The sequence below is a fragment of the Oncorhynchus mykiss genome, chromosome 29 (assembly GCF_057628025.1).
Source record: "Oncorhynchus mykiss isolate SJ-2025 chromosome 29, ASM5762802v1, whole genome shotgun sequence".
NCBI lineage: Eukaryota > Metazoa > Chordata > Actinopteri > Salmoniformes > Salmonidae > Oncorhynchus > Oncorhynchus mykiss.
The window spans coordinates 31,260,402-31,280,000 of NC_143050.1; the positions used below are offsets into that span (position 1 = coordinate 31,260,402).

A 19,599-nucleotide genomic window follows, 5' to 3' on the forward strand; every position below is an offset into this window, starting at 1 on the left:
AATACCCTCCAATATCTTACTGAGTGAAGGTATTAGATTAATTGGTTGACTACTGGCAGGAGTAATGGGTTCTTTGCTGTCTTTCGGGATTGGACACAGTTTAGCATGCTTCCATGCATTTGCAAATGTCCCCTTTTCCAGTGACCAATTAAATATGTATTTCAGTGGAGCTGCTATCTGGGAGCAGCATAGCGATGTGAAACATTATCCATAAGATCATAACCTGTAGATTTACCATTGGGTAATGACTTCAATAGGTTTAACACCACCTCTACTGACAGCATTTGTAGACTAAAAGAGCAGTTTTTTTTTGCTCATAATATGATCATCAATCCATTGAACAATAGCTTGTTTGAAAGAATTGCTGTTCACATTATCACTCAGTAAATTCATTTTCTTTGTTAAAAAAAATCTGCAAAATGATTGCCTGGGCTCAAACCCAGAGTCTCTGGTGGCACAGCTAGCACGATGTGATGCAGTGCCCTAGACCACTGCGCCACCCGGGAGGCCCCAACTGTACTCTTTCTTAGTGGTGTATGATGGTCCATTACCTCAGTGAGCAAATCAATAAAACATTCTGTAGCATGATTTAAATCATCCTCTAGATTAATCAGCTCCCAGGGTACAGCAGCCAAATAATTTAGAAATAGCTCATGATTAAATGTTTTGAAATTTCTCTTGACCACAATCCTTGGGGGTTTCTTTGGAACCTTGGTGTTCATGGTTATGGTCACAATATTATGGTCTGTCCAGCCCACTGGCATTGATCTGGCTTTTAAGCATTGCAAAGGTATATTACAGAAGATCAGATCAATGCATTTGTTCGAACTGTGACCTAACTTAGTTGATGATCTAGTAGTATCATTAACCATTCACTTCAAACCACAACTCTCAGCAAATCTCATTAATTGAATTCTATTTGAATCATGAATTATAATTATTATGATCTTTCCAATTTACATTAAAATCACCCAAGGTAAATAAATCTATGTTACTATCTGTTGCCTGGTCAAACCCAGTGCATAAATCATCCAGATATGACACCTTAGAGCTAGGAGGTCTATACACACATCCTACCAATATGGGTGCCTGGTGAGGCAGATGTACTTGAGCCCATAGTGCCTCTATTTGACGTACATTAAGGTCATCCCTCCTCTTAAAAGGTATGTGATTCTGAATGTACAGTGCGACACCACCACCATTCCCATTCCTGTCCCTTCTCAGTAGACTATATCTATGATTCCTGTCGCTTCTCAGTAGACTATATCCATGATTTCTGTCTCTTCTCAGTAGACTATATCTATGATTTCTGTCCCTTCTCAGTAGACTATATCCATGATTCCTGTCCCTTCTCAGTAGACTATATCTATGATTTCTGTCCCTTCTCAGTAGACTATATCCATGATTCCTGTCCCTTCTCAGTAGACTATATCTATGATTCCTGTCCCTTCTCAGTAGACTATATCCATGATTCCTGTCCCTTCCCAGTAGACTATATCCATGATTCCTGTCCCTTCTCAGTAGACTATATCCATGATTCCTGTCCCTTCTCAGTAGACTATATCCATGATTCCTGTCGCTTCTCAGTAGACTATATCCATGATTCCTGTCCCTTCCCAGTAGACTATATCCATGATTCCTGTCCCTTCTCAGTAGACTATATCTATGATTCCTGTCCCTTCTCACTACACTACAACACAAACTCAGATTTTAACATTAAATTAACATAGCTACGGAGTTACTCTAGAGTCCCGATACAGTTGGATTAACATAGCCAGGGAGTTACTCTAGAGTCCCGAAACAGTTGGATTAACATAGCCACGGAGTTACTCTAGAGTCCCGATACAGTTGGATTAACATAGCCAGGGAGTTACTCTAGAGTCCCGATACAGTTGGATTAACATAGCCACGGAGTTACTCTAGAGTCCCGATACAGTTGGATTAACATAGCCACGGAGTTACTCTAGAGTCCCGATACAGTTGGATTAACATAGCCAGGGAGTTACTCTAGAGTCCCGATACAGTTGGATAGCCACGGAGTTACTCTAGAGTCCCGATACAGTTGGATTAACATAGCCAGGGAGTTACTCTAGAGTCCCGATACAGTTGGATTAAAATAGCCAGGGAGTTACTCTAGAGTCCCGATACAGTTGGATTAAAATAGCCAGGGAGTTACTCTAGAGTCCCGATACAGTTGGATTAACATAGCCAGGGAGTTACTCTAGAGTCCCGATACAGTTGGATTAACATAGCCAGGGAGTTACTCTAGAGTCCCGATACAGTTGCCCGTTGATGTAAAGGAGACTCGTTGATTCAGGCAACGCTTTTCCTTCATGATGGGATCATTAATCTCGGTGGGGAAGTGATCATTCATTCCAAAATCAGTGTTTCTGAGTTCTCTCCCCATGTTCTTCGTCATTTCCTTTTGCTTAAATTGATCAAAACATGCAATAATAGCCCGTGGCCTATTTCCAGAGGCCTTGCCTATTCTATGGACTCTGGAGAAAGTGGCATTACGCACAACATCAGTGGGCAGTTTTAGTTGAGTTGACATAAAGGTTCGGACAGTATCCTCACAGCCTCTGCTGTTGTCATTCTCCGGTACCCCTGAGAATATTAGATTGTTCCGCATTGAGCGACACTGTACATTAAGCAAGGTTTCTTTGTTGTTTGTTCTCCCTTTGCACCACCTCCACCTTGCTATGAAGAGTCTACAGTACCTTTCAGCGCATTGTTCTCTTTCCTTATATCATCAATCTGACATTGGCTGAATTTGAGACTAGCACATAATTAATTGATGTCCTCTCGTAGTATATCCAAGATATCAAGTTTGACAAGCCTTTCATTGATGGATTTCAACAAGTCAGCATCCATATCTGTAAACCTCTCCCGACTCTCCAGGCGACTCTCCTTGCTTGGGGATGGTTTGATGCCATCGTTGATACCGCTTCTCCAACTTGGCTTTGGTTTGTTTTGTTGATTGGGTTTGTTGTCCTTAACAGTGCTTGAATCCTCTGAAACCAGCAATATGTTTAAAATGGATGTAACACATTTTAAAGTGGATGGGGATTCCTATGAGTTGGGAGTAATCAGCCAATGAAGAAGAAGAAAATTGACTACTTTAAAATGGAGATAGCCTCAGTGCAGCCCATGCTGTCACAGACGCTATGCTGTCACAGACGCTAATGTCACAGATACAAAGATGAGTCCTCTATCTATCTCTATGGACTGTTGTGCACCCGCTTATCTGCCCTCTCATTGGCTAGAATGGTCCTACCTGATCTCACCTCCCACGTGTCTTCAATCTTTGAGGACATGTATTTCAACTCGAATATCTTGTCAACATTATAGACATTCTTTGGCCCAGTCACTTCAAAGCTGTCAAGTTGTGTTGGTGAGACAATGTCAACAAGATGACTTTTACAAAGGCATGCATTATTATTACAAGGCTTGTAATACAAGCTACAGGTAACTGCCAAAATAATGGAAATACTTGAATAAATGAGCGATACGAAGTACATTATATATACAAAAGTATGTGGTGATTGGTGTAGTAACCTTGTTGAACTGAAAGAAGATGTGATGCATTTGAGAAATTTGGGAATTTATATAGGGAATGGGGAGGCCTGAGTTCGACAATTTTAAACAGATGGGAATTTCTGTGGTGAACTTACAGAGCTGATGCTAAGGGAGCTTGTGAAATGGAGTAGTATTTTCCAGGTAGGTCTGCCTGAATATACAGTGCCTTGCGAAAGTATTCGGCCCCCTTGAACTTTGCGACCTTTTGCCACATTTCAGGCTTCAAACATAAAGATATAAAACTGTATTTTTTTGTGAAGAATCAACAACAAGTGGGACACAATCATGAAGTGGAACGACATTTATTGGATATTTCAAACTTTTTTAACAAATCAAAAACTGAAAAATTGGGCGTGCAAAATTATTCAGCCCCCTTAAGTTAATACTTTGTAGCGCCACCTTTTGCTGCGATTACAGCTGTAAGTCGCTTGGGGTATGTCTCTATCAGTTTTGCACATCGAGAGACTGACATTTTTTCCCATTCCTCCTTGCAAAACAGCTCGAGCTCAGTGAGGTTGGATGGAGAGCATTTGTGAACAGCAGTTTTCAGTTCTTTCCACAGATTCTTGATTGGATTCAGGTCTGGACTTTGACTTGGCCATTCTAACACCTGGATATGTTTATTTTTGAACCATTCCATTGTAGATTTTGCTTTATGTTTTGGATCATTGTCTTGTTGGAAGACAAATCTCCGTCCCAGTCTCAGGTCTTTTGCAGACTCCATCAGGTTTTCTTCCAGAATGGTCCTGTATTTGGCTCCATCCATCTTCCCATCAATTTTAACCATCTTCCCTGTCCCTGCTGAAGAAAAGCAGGCCCAAACCATGATGCTGCCACCATCATGTTTGACAGTGGTGTGTTCAGCTGTGTTGCTTTTACGCCAAACATAACGTTTTGCATTGTTGCCAAAAAGTTCAATTTTGGTTTCATCTGACCAGAGCACCTTCTTCCACATGTTTGGTGTGTCTCCCAGGTGGTTTGTGGCAAACTTTAAATGACACTTTTTATGGATATCTTTAAGAAATGGCTTTCTTCTTGCCACTCTTCCATAAAGGCCAAATTTGTGCAATATACGACTGATTGTTGTCCTATGGACAGTCTCCCACCTCAGCTGTAGATCTCTGCAGTTCATCCAGAGTGATCATGGGCCTCTTGGCTGCATCTCTGATCAGTCTTCTCCTTGTATGAGCTGAAAGTTTAGAGGGACGGCCAGGTCTTGGTAGATTTGCAGTGGTCTGATACTCCTTCCATTTCAATATTATCGCTTGCACAGTGCTCCTTGGGATGTTTAAAGCTTGGGAAATCTTTTTGTATCCAAATCCGGCTTTAAACTTCTTCACAACAGTATCTCGGACCTGCCTGGTGTGTTCCTTGTTCTTCATGATGCTCTATCACAGTGGAGGTGCATTTATACGGAGACTTGATTACACACAGGTGGATTGTATTTATCATCATTAGTCATTTAGGTCAACATTGGATCATTCAGAGATCCTCACTGAACTTCTGGAGAGAGTTTGCTGCACTGAAAGTAAAGGGGCTGAATAATTTTGCACGCCCAATTTTTCAGTTTTTGATTTGTTAAAAAAGTTTGAAATATCCAATAAATGTCGTTCCACTTCATGATTGTGTCCCACTTGTTGTTGATTCTTCACAAAAAAATACAGTTTTATATCTTTATGTTTGAAGCCTGAAATGTGGCAAAAGGTCGCAAAGTTCAAGGGGGCGGAATACTTTCGCAAGGCACTGTAAGTAACTGTTAGACTTGTCCTATTTGTATTTGTATTTATTATGGATCCCCTGTGTGTGTGTGTGTGTGTGTGTGTGTGTGTGTGTGTGTGTGTGTGTGTGTGTGTGTGTGTGTGTGTGTGTGTGTGTGTGTGTGTGTGTGTGTGTCTGTGCCAATGTTTGTGTTGCTTCACAGTCTTCGCTGTTAAAAAAGGTGTTTTTTAATCTTTTTTTTTGTTTTTTAAATCAAATTTTACTGCTTGCATCAGTTACTTAATGTGTATACCTCTCATAAATAAAAGTAGTGATGAAGTCAATGTCTCCTCCACTTTCCGCCAGGAGAGATTGACATGCATATTATTAATATTAGCTCTCTGTGTACATCCAAGGGCCAGCGTGCTGCCCTGTTCTGAGCCAATTGCAATTTTCCTAAGTCCTTTCTGTGGCACCTGGCCACATATCTACAGTACTAAATCCATGTGTATGTATTGTGTGTGTGTGTGTGTGTGTGTGTGCTTGTGCTTGTACAAGCAGTTTTTAGAGTCAAACAAATGTCCATAAACCAGTATGAAGAGTCAAACAAATGTTCATATGAAGAGTCAAACAAATGTCCATATGAAGAGTCAAACAAATGTCCATATGAAGAGTCAAACAAATGTCCATATGAAGAGTCAAACAAATGTCCATAAACCAGTATGAAGAGTCAAACAAATGTCCATATGAAGAGTCAAACAAATGTCCATATGAAGAGTCAAACAAATGTCCATATACCAGTTTTTAGAGTCAAACAAATGTCCATATGAAGAGTCAAACAAATGTCCATATGAAGAGTCAAACAAATGTCCATAAACCAGTTTTTAGAGTCAAACAAATGTCCATATGAAGAGTCAAACAAATGTCCATATGAAGAGTCAAACAAATGTCCATATGAAGAGTCAAACAAATGTCCATATGAAGAGTCAAACAAATGTCCATAAACCAGTTTTTAGAGTCAAACAAATGTCCATATGAAGGGTCAAACAAATGTCCATATACCAGTTTTTAGAGTCAAACAAATGTCCATATACCAGTTTTTAGAGTCAAACAAATGTCCATATGAAGAGTCAAACAAATGTCCATATGAAGAGTCAAACAAATGTCCATAAACCAGTATGAAGAGTCAAACAAATGTCCATATGAAGAGTCAAACAAATGTCCATATGAAGAGTCAAACAAATGTCCATAAACCAGTATGAAGAGTCAAACAAATGTCCATATACCAGTTTTTAGAGTCAAACAAATGTCCATATGAAGAGTCAAACAAATGTCCATATGAAGAGTCAAACAAATGTCCATAAACCAGTTTTTAGAGTCAAACAAATGTCCATATGAAGAGTCAAACAAATGTCCATATGAACAGTCAAACAAATGTCCATATGAAGGGTCAAACAAATGTCCATATGAAGAGTCAAACAAATGTCCATATGAAGAGTCAAACAAATGTCCATATACCAGTTTTTAGAGTCAAACAAATGTCCATAAACCAGTATGAAGAGTCAAACAAATGTCCATATGAAGAGTCAAACAAATGTCCATATGAAGAGTCAAACAAATGTCCGTATGAAGAGTCAAACAAATGTCCATATGAAGAGTCAAACAAATGTCCATATGAAGAGTCAAACAAATGTCCATATGAAGAGTCAAACAAATGTCCATATGAAGAGTCAAACAAATGTCCATATGAAGAGTCAAAGAAATGTCCATATGAAGAGTCAAAGAAATGTCCATATGAAGAGTCAAAGAAATGTCCATATGAAGAGTCAAACAAATGTCCATATACCAGTTTTTAGAGTCAAACAAATGTCCATAAACCAGTATGAAGAGTCAAACAAATGTCCATAAACCAGTATGAAGAGTCAAACAAATGTCCATATGAAGAGTCAAACAAATGTCCATATGAAGAGTCAAACAAATGTCCATATGAAGAGTCAAACAAATGTCCATATACCAGTTTTTAGAGTCAAACAAATGTCCATAAACCAGTATGAAGAGTCAAATAAATGTCCATATGAAGAGTCAAACAAATGTCCATAAACCAGTATGAAGAGTCAAACAAATGTCCATATGAAGAGTCAAACAAATGTCCATAAACCAGTATGAAGAGTCAAACAAATGTCCATATACCAGTATGAAGAGTCAAACAAATGTCCATAAACCAGTATGAAGAGTCAAACAAATGTCCATATGAAGAGTCAAACAAATGTCCATAAACCAGTATGAAGAGTCAAACAAATGTCCATTTGAAGAGTCAAACAAATGTCCATAAACCAGTATGAAGAGTCAAACAAATGTTTGAAAACAGTTATGAGTTGTCCTGGGGTGGGTCTGTCTCAGTCAATCACACCACCCTCTTTTTGAAAGGGTAATTGTACTCTTTAAGATGGGCCCTTTACTTATGACTTAAACAGATTCATTATAACCCCCCCCCCCCCCCCCCCCCCCTTAATAACCTATTACTGCAGTGGGCTAAATCTGGGGCACACAGAGTGTTGCTTGGTAGTCTTTAAAAAATATACTGTGAAACAAAAGTGTACACCTCAAAGAAGACACCAGTCACATGTCAGATATAGTGTAAATGTATTCATTTTTTAGTTTACAACCTAATATGCCACTTTAAATACATCACAGAAGACTGAAATGTAACAAAATGCCTATTGAGATGTACACTGAGATGCTCAGTTGGTCAATATTCCCCTCCAGTGATTCCCCAACGTCTTGTCAACATGTGCCCCAAAAATGGAGCAGATATCTCATACCAATCCATCTTTATAGACACTTATTAACAAGGATCTAAGAAGCCCTTATAGTGTACAAAAATCTCTCCAAAATGTCAAATCTTTTAAGCATCTTTATTTTCAAGCATGTAACTTTTGTCACAAAATATCTTCATGACCAAATTCACATTCTTTGAATTAATCAACGTTTCAGTAAAAGTGCCGGTTTTAGCCAGCCGGCTAATTTTCAACCTCAGTCCCTGGGCAGGTTATTAAAAACAATTACAATATAGACAATCATTGAGCAGTGAGCACACGCAGAGCAACATAGGACAAGCAAGACATAGCATACAGACAGAGCAACATACAAAATTCATAAAAGCAACAGTGTTTCCACACCTCACAAGCTACAGACAAGAGACAACATGGAAAGCAGCAATACACAGCTAGGGATTATGTTCACAAATCTGATTGACCTTTAGCCATGTCTTCATGCATTTTGTGAAAGTGTGATATGTGGTGCAGTTATGTGTGTCTGATGGCAGTGTATTCCAGACATGGGAAGCTCTCACAGAGAAGCAGATTTACTAAAGGTGCTTTTCCTTAAGGGAACTATACAGTCACCTCTCATGGCAGACCTTGTGGATCTGCTGCCATATGTTTGGGTTTTCTGTTTAACAAAAATACTGAGTGGAGGGAGAGCCAGGCCATTTAGGATCTTGAATACAAGACATGCGTCTGTGTTTTGCACAAGATTTCCCAACTCAGGAGCTCATGCTTTCTGAGGATGTAACAGTGATGATGGCTATTGGGCTTCCTATCAAGCACTTTGAGAGCCAGTTTGTAGACAGACTGAATAGGTTTTAATGTTGTACAGCAAGCTTGGGCCCAACTAGTCAAGCAATATGTTAAGTGGGGGAGGGGAGTATCATAGATTTGAAGTACAGTTTTGCTACCTCTGTAGTCAAACAATTTCGTATAAATCGGAAATTAGCTAGGTTGAATTTGGTTATCTGAATGACCTTTTTCACATGCTTTTTAAAAGAGAGGTTGGAATCAAGTATGATGCCAAGGTACTTAAAATCAGATACCACCTGGAGCTTCTCCCCTGACACATAGACATCTGGCTCAGAAGCATCTGTTGCCCTCTTTGTGAAGAACATGCAAACAGTTTTTTTCACATTGAGATGCAAACACGAGTCACTGAGCCACTTTGTAACCTGGACCATTACAGTAGTGAGTTCTTGTGCAGCTTGTTGTTTGCTCTTTGCATGCACATATATCACTGTATCATCTGCATACATTTGAACTTCAGACCCAGTACAGACAGAAGGCAGATCATTAATGTACAGGATGAACAGGAGGGGCCTCAGTATTGACCCTTGGGACACGCCCACATCATAGCTAAGAGTGGGCGACAGCTCATTGCTCACTCTGACACACTGAGTTCTGCCTTCAAGGTATGATTTCATCCATCTCAAGGCATTGGGGGAAAAGTTGAATGTGATCAATTTTGTGATGAGAACATCATGGTTAACAGTATCAAAAGTCTTCCTTAGGTCCAGAAACACAGCCCCAACAACTCACCCTTTGTCCATCTCGGACTTCACATTTTCCAGAAGAAAGCAGTTAGCTGTTTCTGTGGAGTGTTTCGCTCTGAAGCCAAACTGTATGGAGTGTAATGTGAAGGGGCTGTTGTTGAGGTGGGCAATCAGTTGTTCTGCTACACACTTTTCAACAACCTTTGACACCACAGGTAGTATACTAATGGGCTTGTAGTTACTCACGTCAGCACGGTCGCCCGATTTAAAGATGGCCGTTATTTTGGCCGACTTCCATACCCTTGGAAACACCACGAGACCAATAGATGTGTTGGGGACCTTAGTAATGGGGCCAATGAGTGACTCTTTGTAGTTTTTAAGAAAGGTAGAGTCCAGCCCAAACACATCTTTGGCTTTAGAGTTCTTTAGTGAGCTAATCACCTTGTTCACCTTTGACTCAGAAACCTCCCTAATGATGAAGACAGGATGAGCATCATTTACTAGCACTGAGCCCAAGAAACAAGTGGAGGGGTTCTGTGTCAGTGCCCTGACAGAGTCAATAAAGTAGGAATTGAAGGCTATTGCTATTCCGGCTGCATCCTGTGTTAGATTGTTATTCACCATGATTTCTAGTCTTTTTGCAGTGTTACTATGGTCTTTCCCTGTTAACTTTTTTAGATTCTCCCAGATCAATATAGAATTTCCCTTTGCTTCACCAATTATGTTAATAAAAAAAGTTTACCTTGGCCTTTAGTGTAGACATTCATTTTTTTATGATTTCATGACTGTTTGATAGTAGATCCCTGAATGGTCAAAAACCTCTTCAAATAGAAGTATGTTTGTAGCACAAAATATCTTACAGGTCGGCCCTCTTTCACTCTCTCATCATGTCACAAGCTGACAGGCTCCCAGAGGCAGGGCCATAAAAGGCCCCAGCTCACTCAACTGCCCCTCCCCTCTCCAACAGCCATCAGCTCAGAACAGCATGAAGACAGAACAGTTAAAAGATCATCTGGGAATTCTTTCTTCCTTATGGAGATTTTTGAAGGGGAGTTGAATATTCAATGTGATGTTTGTATATAGATATATATTATTTAAGACTGATGTGTCTTAATTGTTTTCTTTGACCTGTATGTTTTCAAAAAAAGGAAGGCTATTTATTTATCCATTGAACAGTAGCCATTGTTTATTTTCATACTGTTTGTAAAACAGTCTATTTGACCCTCTTATTGTATCAAACCTCTCAGACTAGAAACTATGATTAGAAACGATAATTAGAAACTATGATAAACTATGATCAAACAAGGATGAGAAACTTTGAACAACTATGAAGCCATATCTGTGTGTGTGTGAGTGATGATCTATTATTTAATTGTGTAATATGACTCTCTCTCTACTACATCTCTCAATATATACCAAAGTAACAAATATTTAACAACATTTCAACGTTTTGTATTGCAACAAAAGGAGGGACAATTACATCCAATTTTTAGGGAATTATTAATATACTGTGTTGCATAGTGTGCATCTGTGATAACTTTATGTAATAGATTCTCTCTCCCTCTCTCTCTCTCTCTCTCTCTCTCTCTCTCTCTCTCTCTCTCTCTCTCTCTCTCTCATGAAAAGACATGACACTGGTTCTCTGTAAAAACACTTTGTGACAACTGCTGATGCAAAAAAGGGATTTTAAGAAATAAATTTGGTTGATTGACAGATGTGTGTTATTGTTATATTATTTTTTAGAATATGATTATCATTATTATCATTATTATTATTATTATTATTGTTACAGGTGAGACATACCCAGAAACGTCAACGTCATGTCGAGTGCTCATATCTGAACAGCAGCCCCACATAATCACGTACAGTAGCTCCAACTTACCAGAATGTGTTTGCAAGGCAGGGAGGAAAACAGTTTACATGAGCGCTAATTCAAACAGACAATGATATATATTTGATACAATTACCCATTCAAAACTGTTGTTACAAAATCACTTCTCATTGTGTTCATTTCAAGGTTTCACAAACATAAAACAACTATATAGTTAATGTTTCTCGGACTAACACATTGTTGAGTTTCCTGTTTCCTGTTTACTAAAAGACAGAACATAAAGAGTTGTAATATGATCTGTATACATGTCATTCTATACTGAAAACAGGTACAGTCTGAAAGATTTTGTTGTTGTTAATCAGCTGCATCTATTTGGAAACCATACTCAATCCCAAAACATAGAAACAAAATTACTAGTACACCCCCCTAGTCACACTCTGACCTAAACACCATAGAGAACCAAGGGCTCAGGGCGTGACACAAGTTGAGATGACTAAACTGCTTGGAGTAACACTAGAACTGTCATGGTGAAAACATATTGATGCAGTAGTAGCTAAGATGGGTAGTAGCTAAGTAGCTAAGTAGCTAGTAGCTAGTAGCTAAGTCTGTCTAAAGCGATGCACTGCCTTCTTTTTTGGGGAGGGGGATTTTTACCCCTTTTTCTCCCCAATTTCGTGGTGTCCAATTGTTGTAGTAGCTCCTATCTTGTCTCATCGCTACAACTCCCGTACGGGCTCGGGAGAGACGAAGGTTGAAAGTCATGCGTCCTCCGATACACAACCCAACCTAGCCGCACTGCTTCTTAACACAGCGCGCATCCAACCCGGAAGCCAGCCGCACCAATGTGTCAGAGGAAACACTGTGCACCTGGCAACCTTGGTTAGCGCGCACTGCGCCCGACCCGCCACAGGAGTCGCTGGTGAGCTATGAGACAAGGACATCCCATCTCTAACCCGGACGACACTAGGCCAATTGTGCGTCGCCCCATGGACCTCCCGGTCGCGGCCGGTTACGACAGAGCCTGGGCGCGAACCCAGAGTCTCTGATGGCACAGCTGGCGCTGCAGTACAGCGCCCTTAACCACTGCACCACCCGGGAGGCCTCTGCTCTGCCTTCTTAACAACACTATCCTACAGGGTCCTACAGGCCCTAGTTTTGTTGCACCTTGACTACTGTTCAGTCGTGTGGTCAGGTGCCACAAAAAAGGACTTAGGAAAATTGCAATTGGTTCAGAACAGGGCAGCACAGCTGGCCCTTGGATGTACACAGAGAGCTAATATTAATAATATGCATGTCAATCTCTCCTGGCGGAAAGTGGAGGAGACATTGACTTCATCACTACTTTTATTTATGAGCGGTATTGACATGTTGAATTCACCGAGCTGTCTAAACTACTGGCACACAGCTCGGACACCCATGCATACCCTTACAAGACAGGCCACAAGAGGTCTCTTGACAGTCCTCAGTCCCCACCCAAGAAATCTGTGAATGTATTGTAATGTTTTAAAATGGTATAATCTGCCTTCAGTTTGCTGGACCCCAGGAAGAATAGCTGCTGCTTTGGCAGCTAATGGGGATCCATAATAAATACAAATATAAATAGGTATAATATAATAAGTCTAACAGTTACTTATATTCAGGCAGACCTACCCGGAAAATACTATTTCATTTCACAAGCTCCCTTAGCATCAGCTCTGTAAGTTCACTACATAAATTCCCAACTGTTTCAAATGTTCAAACTCAGGCCTCCCCAATTCACTACATAAATTCCCATCTGTTTAAAATTGTCAAACTCAGGCCTCCACCATCCACTACATAAATTCCCAAATGTCCCATCTTCTTTCAGTTCAACAACACATCAATCACCAGGACAGCTTCATTGCAAACACATGCTTTACCCAAACAGCTGCAGTAGGAGGTTACATAAGCACTCACTCAATTGATTGAGAACATCCGGACAGGATGTACATAAATGGGCATAACCGCGTGACACATAAAATAGGTGGTTAATCAATTACTTTCGGACACGTGCTGTCTACTGTATTTCTTCTCTTAGGCCACTTAGTCCCAGTGAAGTGAAATCTTAACACTACAGCATTCGATGGCATTCTAGACGATTCTGTGCTTCCAACTTTGTGTTTCCTGTTTCAGCATGACAATGCCCACGTGTACAAAGTGAGGTCCATACAGAAACGGTTTGTCAAGACCGGTGTGGAATACCTTGACTGGCCTGCACAGAGCCCTGACCTCAACTCATTTGGGATGAATTGGAATGCAGACTGCGAGCCAGGCCTAATCACTCAATATCAGTGCTTGACCTCACTAATGTTCTTGTGGTTGAATGTAAGCAAATCCCTGCAGTAATGTTCCAACATCAAGTGGAAAGCCTTCCCAGAAGAGTGGAGGCTGTTGTAGCAGCAAAGGGGGGGACCAACTCCATATTAATGCCCATGATTTTGGAATGAGATGTTCGACGAGCAGGTGTCCATATACTTTTGGTCATGCAGTGTATATTGAAAGCAGGTGCTTCTAAGCAATTAACATCCCATCATGTATAAAATGCAGGCAGGTGATTATTTTGACTACCATGGCTATTCCTCCATTGGATGATAATGCGCCCATCAACAGGGCACGAGGGGTCACTGAACGGTTTGATGAGCATGAAAACGATGTAAGCCATATGTCATGGCCTTCTCAGGCTGAATTCCAAATGATTCCCTACCCCTCGCCCCTCCATTTGTTCACGCACTCGTCTGCCGTATGCACAAGTGCAATGGTGGGAAAAATACACAATTGTCATGCTTGGGTGAAAGTAAAGATACCTTAGTAGAAAATGACTCAAGTAGAGGTGAAAGTCACCCAGTAAAATACTACTTGAGTAAAAGTCTAAAACATTTTGGTTTTAAATGTACTTAAGTATCAAAAGTAAATGTAATTGCAAAAAATATACTTAAGTATCCAAATTGCGTCATTCAAGTCACGGGTGTGTCCCGAAGTAGATGGATTTATAGTGCTTTAGGGAACTCTGGGGGTAAAAAACAAGGTCGGCAAAGTCGGAGTTCTAGAAAAGGGCTGAGTTCCCGACTTAGAATTCCGAGTTGGGTGACCGTTCAAAACAATTTTTCTCAGTCGAAGCTCGTTTTTTTTCAGAGTTCTCAATTGTCTTGAACGCAATGAAGTCAGAAGTCTGAGATTTCAGAGTTCCCAGTTTCCAGTTGTTTTGAACTCTGCATTACTCCTCTACCATGAATGAAATGACACGCGTTGAGGACCAATGAACTCTGGTTCCCTTCCTCTCATCATCCCCTTCATTTGAAAGCAACCCAAACTTCCCCGTGTGTCATTATAGGGAGGGTGTTATTTTCTTTGAATGCTTCATTAGGTCGTCAGTAAACATAAGAAGACCCAGCTGCTGACGGAGACACAAGAAGGCCTGATTGAATGGAGCAAAAAGACACCTAAACCCCCTTAATCCGGGGAAAATGCTATTTCGGAAAGTACAGATCAGCGCTCTGTTTACCGAAGATCAAATGATGCATTCAAAGAAAAGAACACCCTCCCTACTATCTATCACACATGGGGAGGTTCTATAATGCTGTGGGTTCGCTTTGCTGCCTCTGGTACTGGGGGCCTGGCATCATGTACAAGGCATCATGAAATCAGCAAATTATCAGGTGTTGGAATCCAATATTAACCCAGTGTTCAAAAACTTTTTCTGCTACTGTATTTGTTCTAACCCAGCACTAACACTCCTTAACGTAACCCAGCTGATGAATTGGTGGTTGATGGGCTAGGGCTAGGCTACCAAAACTTTCTTTGTGGTCTCCAATAGAGCAACAAGGACATCTTACAATCATTGAGACATTTCTGCTCAAACTTTTGGTGATTTCATTATTTATTGGTTTTACGCACCAACCAAGACTATATTAAGCTTAAGGTAGATGGTACCTGCTTTTTTTCACTGCTGTTGGCTGCCATAAATGTGTAACCTATCTTTGGTGTAACTACAGGATCTTCAGCTAGCTAGCTATCTCTGCTTCACTAGACTGCTAGACTGACTGGACGATTATTTGTCACTACCTTGAATGGAATGTTTGACAGGATGAACATAACAAAAGTTGAATAATTGTATTAATATACTTCAGGAGAAATAAATGTGTAGACTCTGGAGTGATTCAGAGGCCATCCTTATCTTCTCCTCTTTAAGCTTTTCCTTCTCCCTTTTCTCCTCTTTCTTGTCTCTTCTCTTGTCTTGGTATTCATACCAGCACCCTTCCCATTTCTGTCTTCTTAGTTCAGCCTTGAACAGATTCTGCCTCTGCTCTCTCTTGCGCTCGGCCCGTGTGCTGACAAGACAATGGGCCACGGATCCAAGACCACCTCCTAAGGTGCCTGGTGGGGAGAAGGGAGAGTTGGTAGACTGTCAATAGTGGACAGAGATGCGAACCCAGGTCGCTGGCGTGATATGCAAACAGCCTACGTATCGTGCCAATAGGGAAAAATAAACTTATAGAAACTGTAAAGTAGAAGAGATAAGAGATAACTAGTGAGAAAATACTGACGGTAGCCTAATGTTCAGTTAGATAAAATATTGGTTGTCTGGCATAGCTTCCTACCTATGCTGCATAAATGACCACCTTCCTCCTTCTCCCTTTTAAAGGTCGTCGGTATCTCTCCTACTGACACTTTTATCTTTCTTGTTCTTTTCTTCAATGATGTTTCCACCGTCATCTTCCTCCGCGGTCGCTTTGGTCCTCATCTCCTCTTTTGTCTGTCTCTCCATTTTCTTTACTCTCCTCTCTTTCATTCTCTGCCGGTCTTTCTTCTTTCTCTCTGTCCATCTGTTTCTGGCTCTATTTCTTTCCACCTTTCTTTCTTCTCTTGCTCACATGCTGTATGTTTTTTTACCTTTGCTCGTCTTGCCTTAATGTACGGCTCTTCCCATTTTTTGCACCGGCTGTGCTCTGTCTTTCAATCTGTTTCTCGGTCTTGTCTCGCTTTCTCCATCGCTCCTTTGTCTTCATCAATTCGCCGTTTAGCTACCTTCCTCCGTTGATCCTTCTCCTTTCCATTGCCTTTTCATTCTTCCTCTGTCTTCTCAGCCGATCACTGTCCATTTGTCTTTCCTTCTTCGGTTTCTCTCTCAGTTGTTCCTCATCTCCGTCTTTATCTCTGACTGGTTTGGTATTGGCAATCTATGTTTTTCCTTCTTAACCCTCTCCATCTGTTTCTCCTCTCTCTGCAATCTCCTTCCTTGATAGAATTGATTCTCTTATCAAAGACAAGAGACACATGCAGTGTTTCTGCCAGTGAACTGACTGACTGTATCATGTATAATATATCTATGGACCGTATTCTGTTTGAACCAAAACCAATAAAAAAAAAAAGTCCACCCATAGAATTAGAAGGATCATTCACATGTTATGATTCCACCCACAGCAGTTAAAAGGCATCCATTTGATCAATAATTTTCATGAAACGAGGCAGTTTCGTGAACTTTATTAGATTTGTACTGTTTCCCTCTGGCAATCCAAACACTTTTAAATAAACCAATTAAAATGATGCCTACTCAAGACTTAATATTGCTCTGGGCCTATGAGATGTGACAGTCATTTCAACGTAGAGCATTCCAATAAATGCAAAACCTATCAACCCGCACAGAACTGTACCACATTTATCTTTGTTGACGTGGCATGTGACATCTGTGCCGTCTCCTTGTCTCTCACAGGTAGAAAATCCAGATCATTACAATTGCCAGACAAAGTATGCACATTGCTAGGTTTTTGAATGCGAGCATAAAATACATTGAAAGGTTATTAAACATAACATTTGAACTGTTGACCATAACTCAGAGAATGCAAATATCTACAAAAACGAAACAGGCAGTATTGTACACACATGGTCCTCCCTAGCTCAGTTGGTAGAGCATGGTGCTTGCAACACCATAGGGAGTCCTGGGACCACCCATATAAAAATAAATGATGCACGCAAGACTGTAAGTCACTTTGGATAAAAGCTTCGGCGAAAAGGCATATATTATTGATATAATACACATTGTAATAGTACATGTACAGTATAAGTAGACTTTCACCCTGCACACACAGCGTTATACATCAATATGTCATTGAAAGAAGGCAGACAAGCATCGTTCTGCAGCACGGGCAGCAGGCGTATTGTTCTGGTCCTCATCTCTTCATAGCCCTCTTTTCCCTTTTTTTATATTTTTTATATTTCTTCTCTTTTCTAAACATATATTTTTCAGCTCCTCTTTTACCCTGTCTGCCCTCCCGCCCCCACCCCTCTCTATATTCTCTCTCCTTGCACCCCTCTTTCCCCCTCCTTCTCTGCTGATCTACTTGTTGAGGTATTTGGCCACTGATTGGTAGGCCAGTAGGATCTCGGAGTCCTTGGGACAGGTATATCGGAACTCGTCCTGCTGGTTGGCCTTGGTGAGGTAGCGGGTCAGACCAGTCAGAGCCACAGGGATCTCAAAGTCACGGTACTTCCTACACACCACCTGTGGGGGGCAAGAGGGAGGACACACACTAAACCACACTGAGCAACGTTTCATCTGTTTACTATTAGCACAGTGGTGCCAGTGGTACTTGTTGTCATACAGACCAATAAAAGGCCATGCAATGTATATATTCCCATTGTTTGAACCATTGTTTGATCTTCAAGACTACCCATACTGTCCGTATTTAATCACTACAGTGCCATGTTACCAAAACGACACCCCTGAGTGCACCTATAAATACCGTGAATAAACATGTTCATTTCCTGATCGAGATTGAGATGGTTACAACAGAGAGGAACAGAAGAAATGAAAAGACAATAGATGACAAAGGCGATGTGGTCTATGAGTTCCTGGAATGCTTGATCTGATAACCTTGACTATGTTGAGCTTGGGAAGCAGGTTGCAGTCAGCTAGACTGAGGGAGTTCCCATCCAGATAGTGCCGTGAGTACTGGCGGGCGTCTGGGTTCTGGTCCAGCTCATGTGGGAGTGGCGTCAGCAGGTACTGATCCAACTTCATCAGGCTCCTCAGAAACTTCTTCTCCAGCACTGAAAAGGAGCAAAGCCTCATCAGAAGCTGGAACAAGGCTCATTTTATGACAGGACATACTGTTTCAATGAGGGGCTCTTACTATCATTGAGGCCAGGGTTAGGGTTCTTGATGTATGCAGAGAACTTGTGGAAGATGTCATCTCCAGCACCGTTGGACTCCTTGTAGCGACAGCAGAGCTTGGGGTACCTGGAAAAGCATTGCCATTAGCTCTCAGCGTTCTGGATCAGTGAAACCAGTGGAGGATGCATTTGACCGCAAAGACGTTAATTCACCTGGAATAAACATTTATTTATTCATTACCTGTCTCATTTACCGTGTGTGTGTGTGTGTGTGTGTGTGTGTGTGTGTGTGTGTGTGTGTGTGTGTGTGTGTGTGTGTGTGTGTGTGTGTGTGTGTGTGTGCGTGCGTGCGTGCGTGCGTGCGTGCGTGCGTGCGTGCGTGTGTGTTGCCGTGCATTTATGCCTGTTTATGTTCATCACACACTCACTGTGGAGGAGCCAGGGCCTCCTCTAGAAACTCCTCGATCTTGTTGGTATCAGTGCGCACCTCCTCCCCGAAGATGAGGAACGGGGGCTGAGAACCCGGGGCCAGGTCCTTCAGCACCTCTGGAGCCCTGACAACCAGAGGACCAGATGAAACACATGAGGGAGAAAGTCACTCAACTGCACACTTCATCTATTACACACAATCCTCTAGTCGTTCTGTCATCATTAGCAGTTCATAAGTAGTGGCAAATGACTTTTGAGGATGCATGGGCATGTTTGGACAAGCACTTGGATTCAGGCGTGGCTTGGATGTAGGGAACGGTTGCTTTAGGTGTGTTGTGGAGATTGTATGTGTGTGAGGGTGAATAGCCATATTACGTACCTCTTCATGTCCACTGTGGTGAGGGTGAAGTTGGCCCCCTTCAGCCAGAGGATCATAAAGAGTCGCTGACAGAAGGGACAGTTCCCCACGCTCTCCCCATCATCACTGGCCTGACGGGTGGAGGGGTATTCGAGAAGGACTTTTTCATATTGTAAGTACAGTGTCACAAAGACGATTGATTGCTGTACTTGGTACATTATACCCACTTACGTAATTCCGCTGTAGTAAGGACAA

General features: G+C 41.3%; 1 protein-coding gene across 1 annotated transcript in view; it reads right to left on the bottom strand.

Annotated features, from left to right (window-relative positions):
* Positions 1-16,913: 16,913 nt before the first annotated feature.
* Positions 16,914-19,599, bottom strand: part of clic3 (CLIC family member 3) — a 5,317-nt gene continuing 2,631 nt past the window's right edge. The window contains exons 2-6 of the mRNA XM_021590783.3: positions 19,366-19,475; positions 18,986-19,111; positions 18,578-18,684; positions 18,319-18,494; positions 16,914-17,946 (exon numbers count right to left, since the gene is read on the bottom strand). Coding sequence (XP_021446458.1) covers positions 17,782-17,946; positions 18,319-18,494; positions 18,578-18,684; positions 18,986-19,111; positions 19,366-19,475 — 684 coding nt within the window. The 3' untranslated portion in view covers positions 16,914-17,781. The remainder of the gene's footprint in view (positions 17,947-18,318; positions 18,495-18,577; positions 18,685-18,985; positions 19,112-19,365; positions 19,476-19,599) is intronic.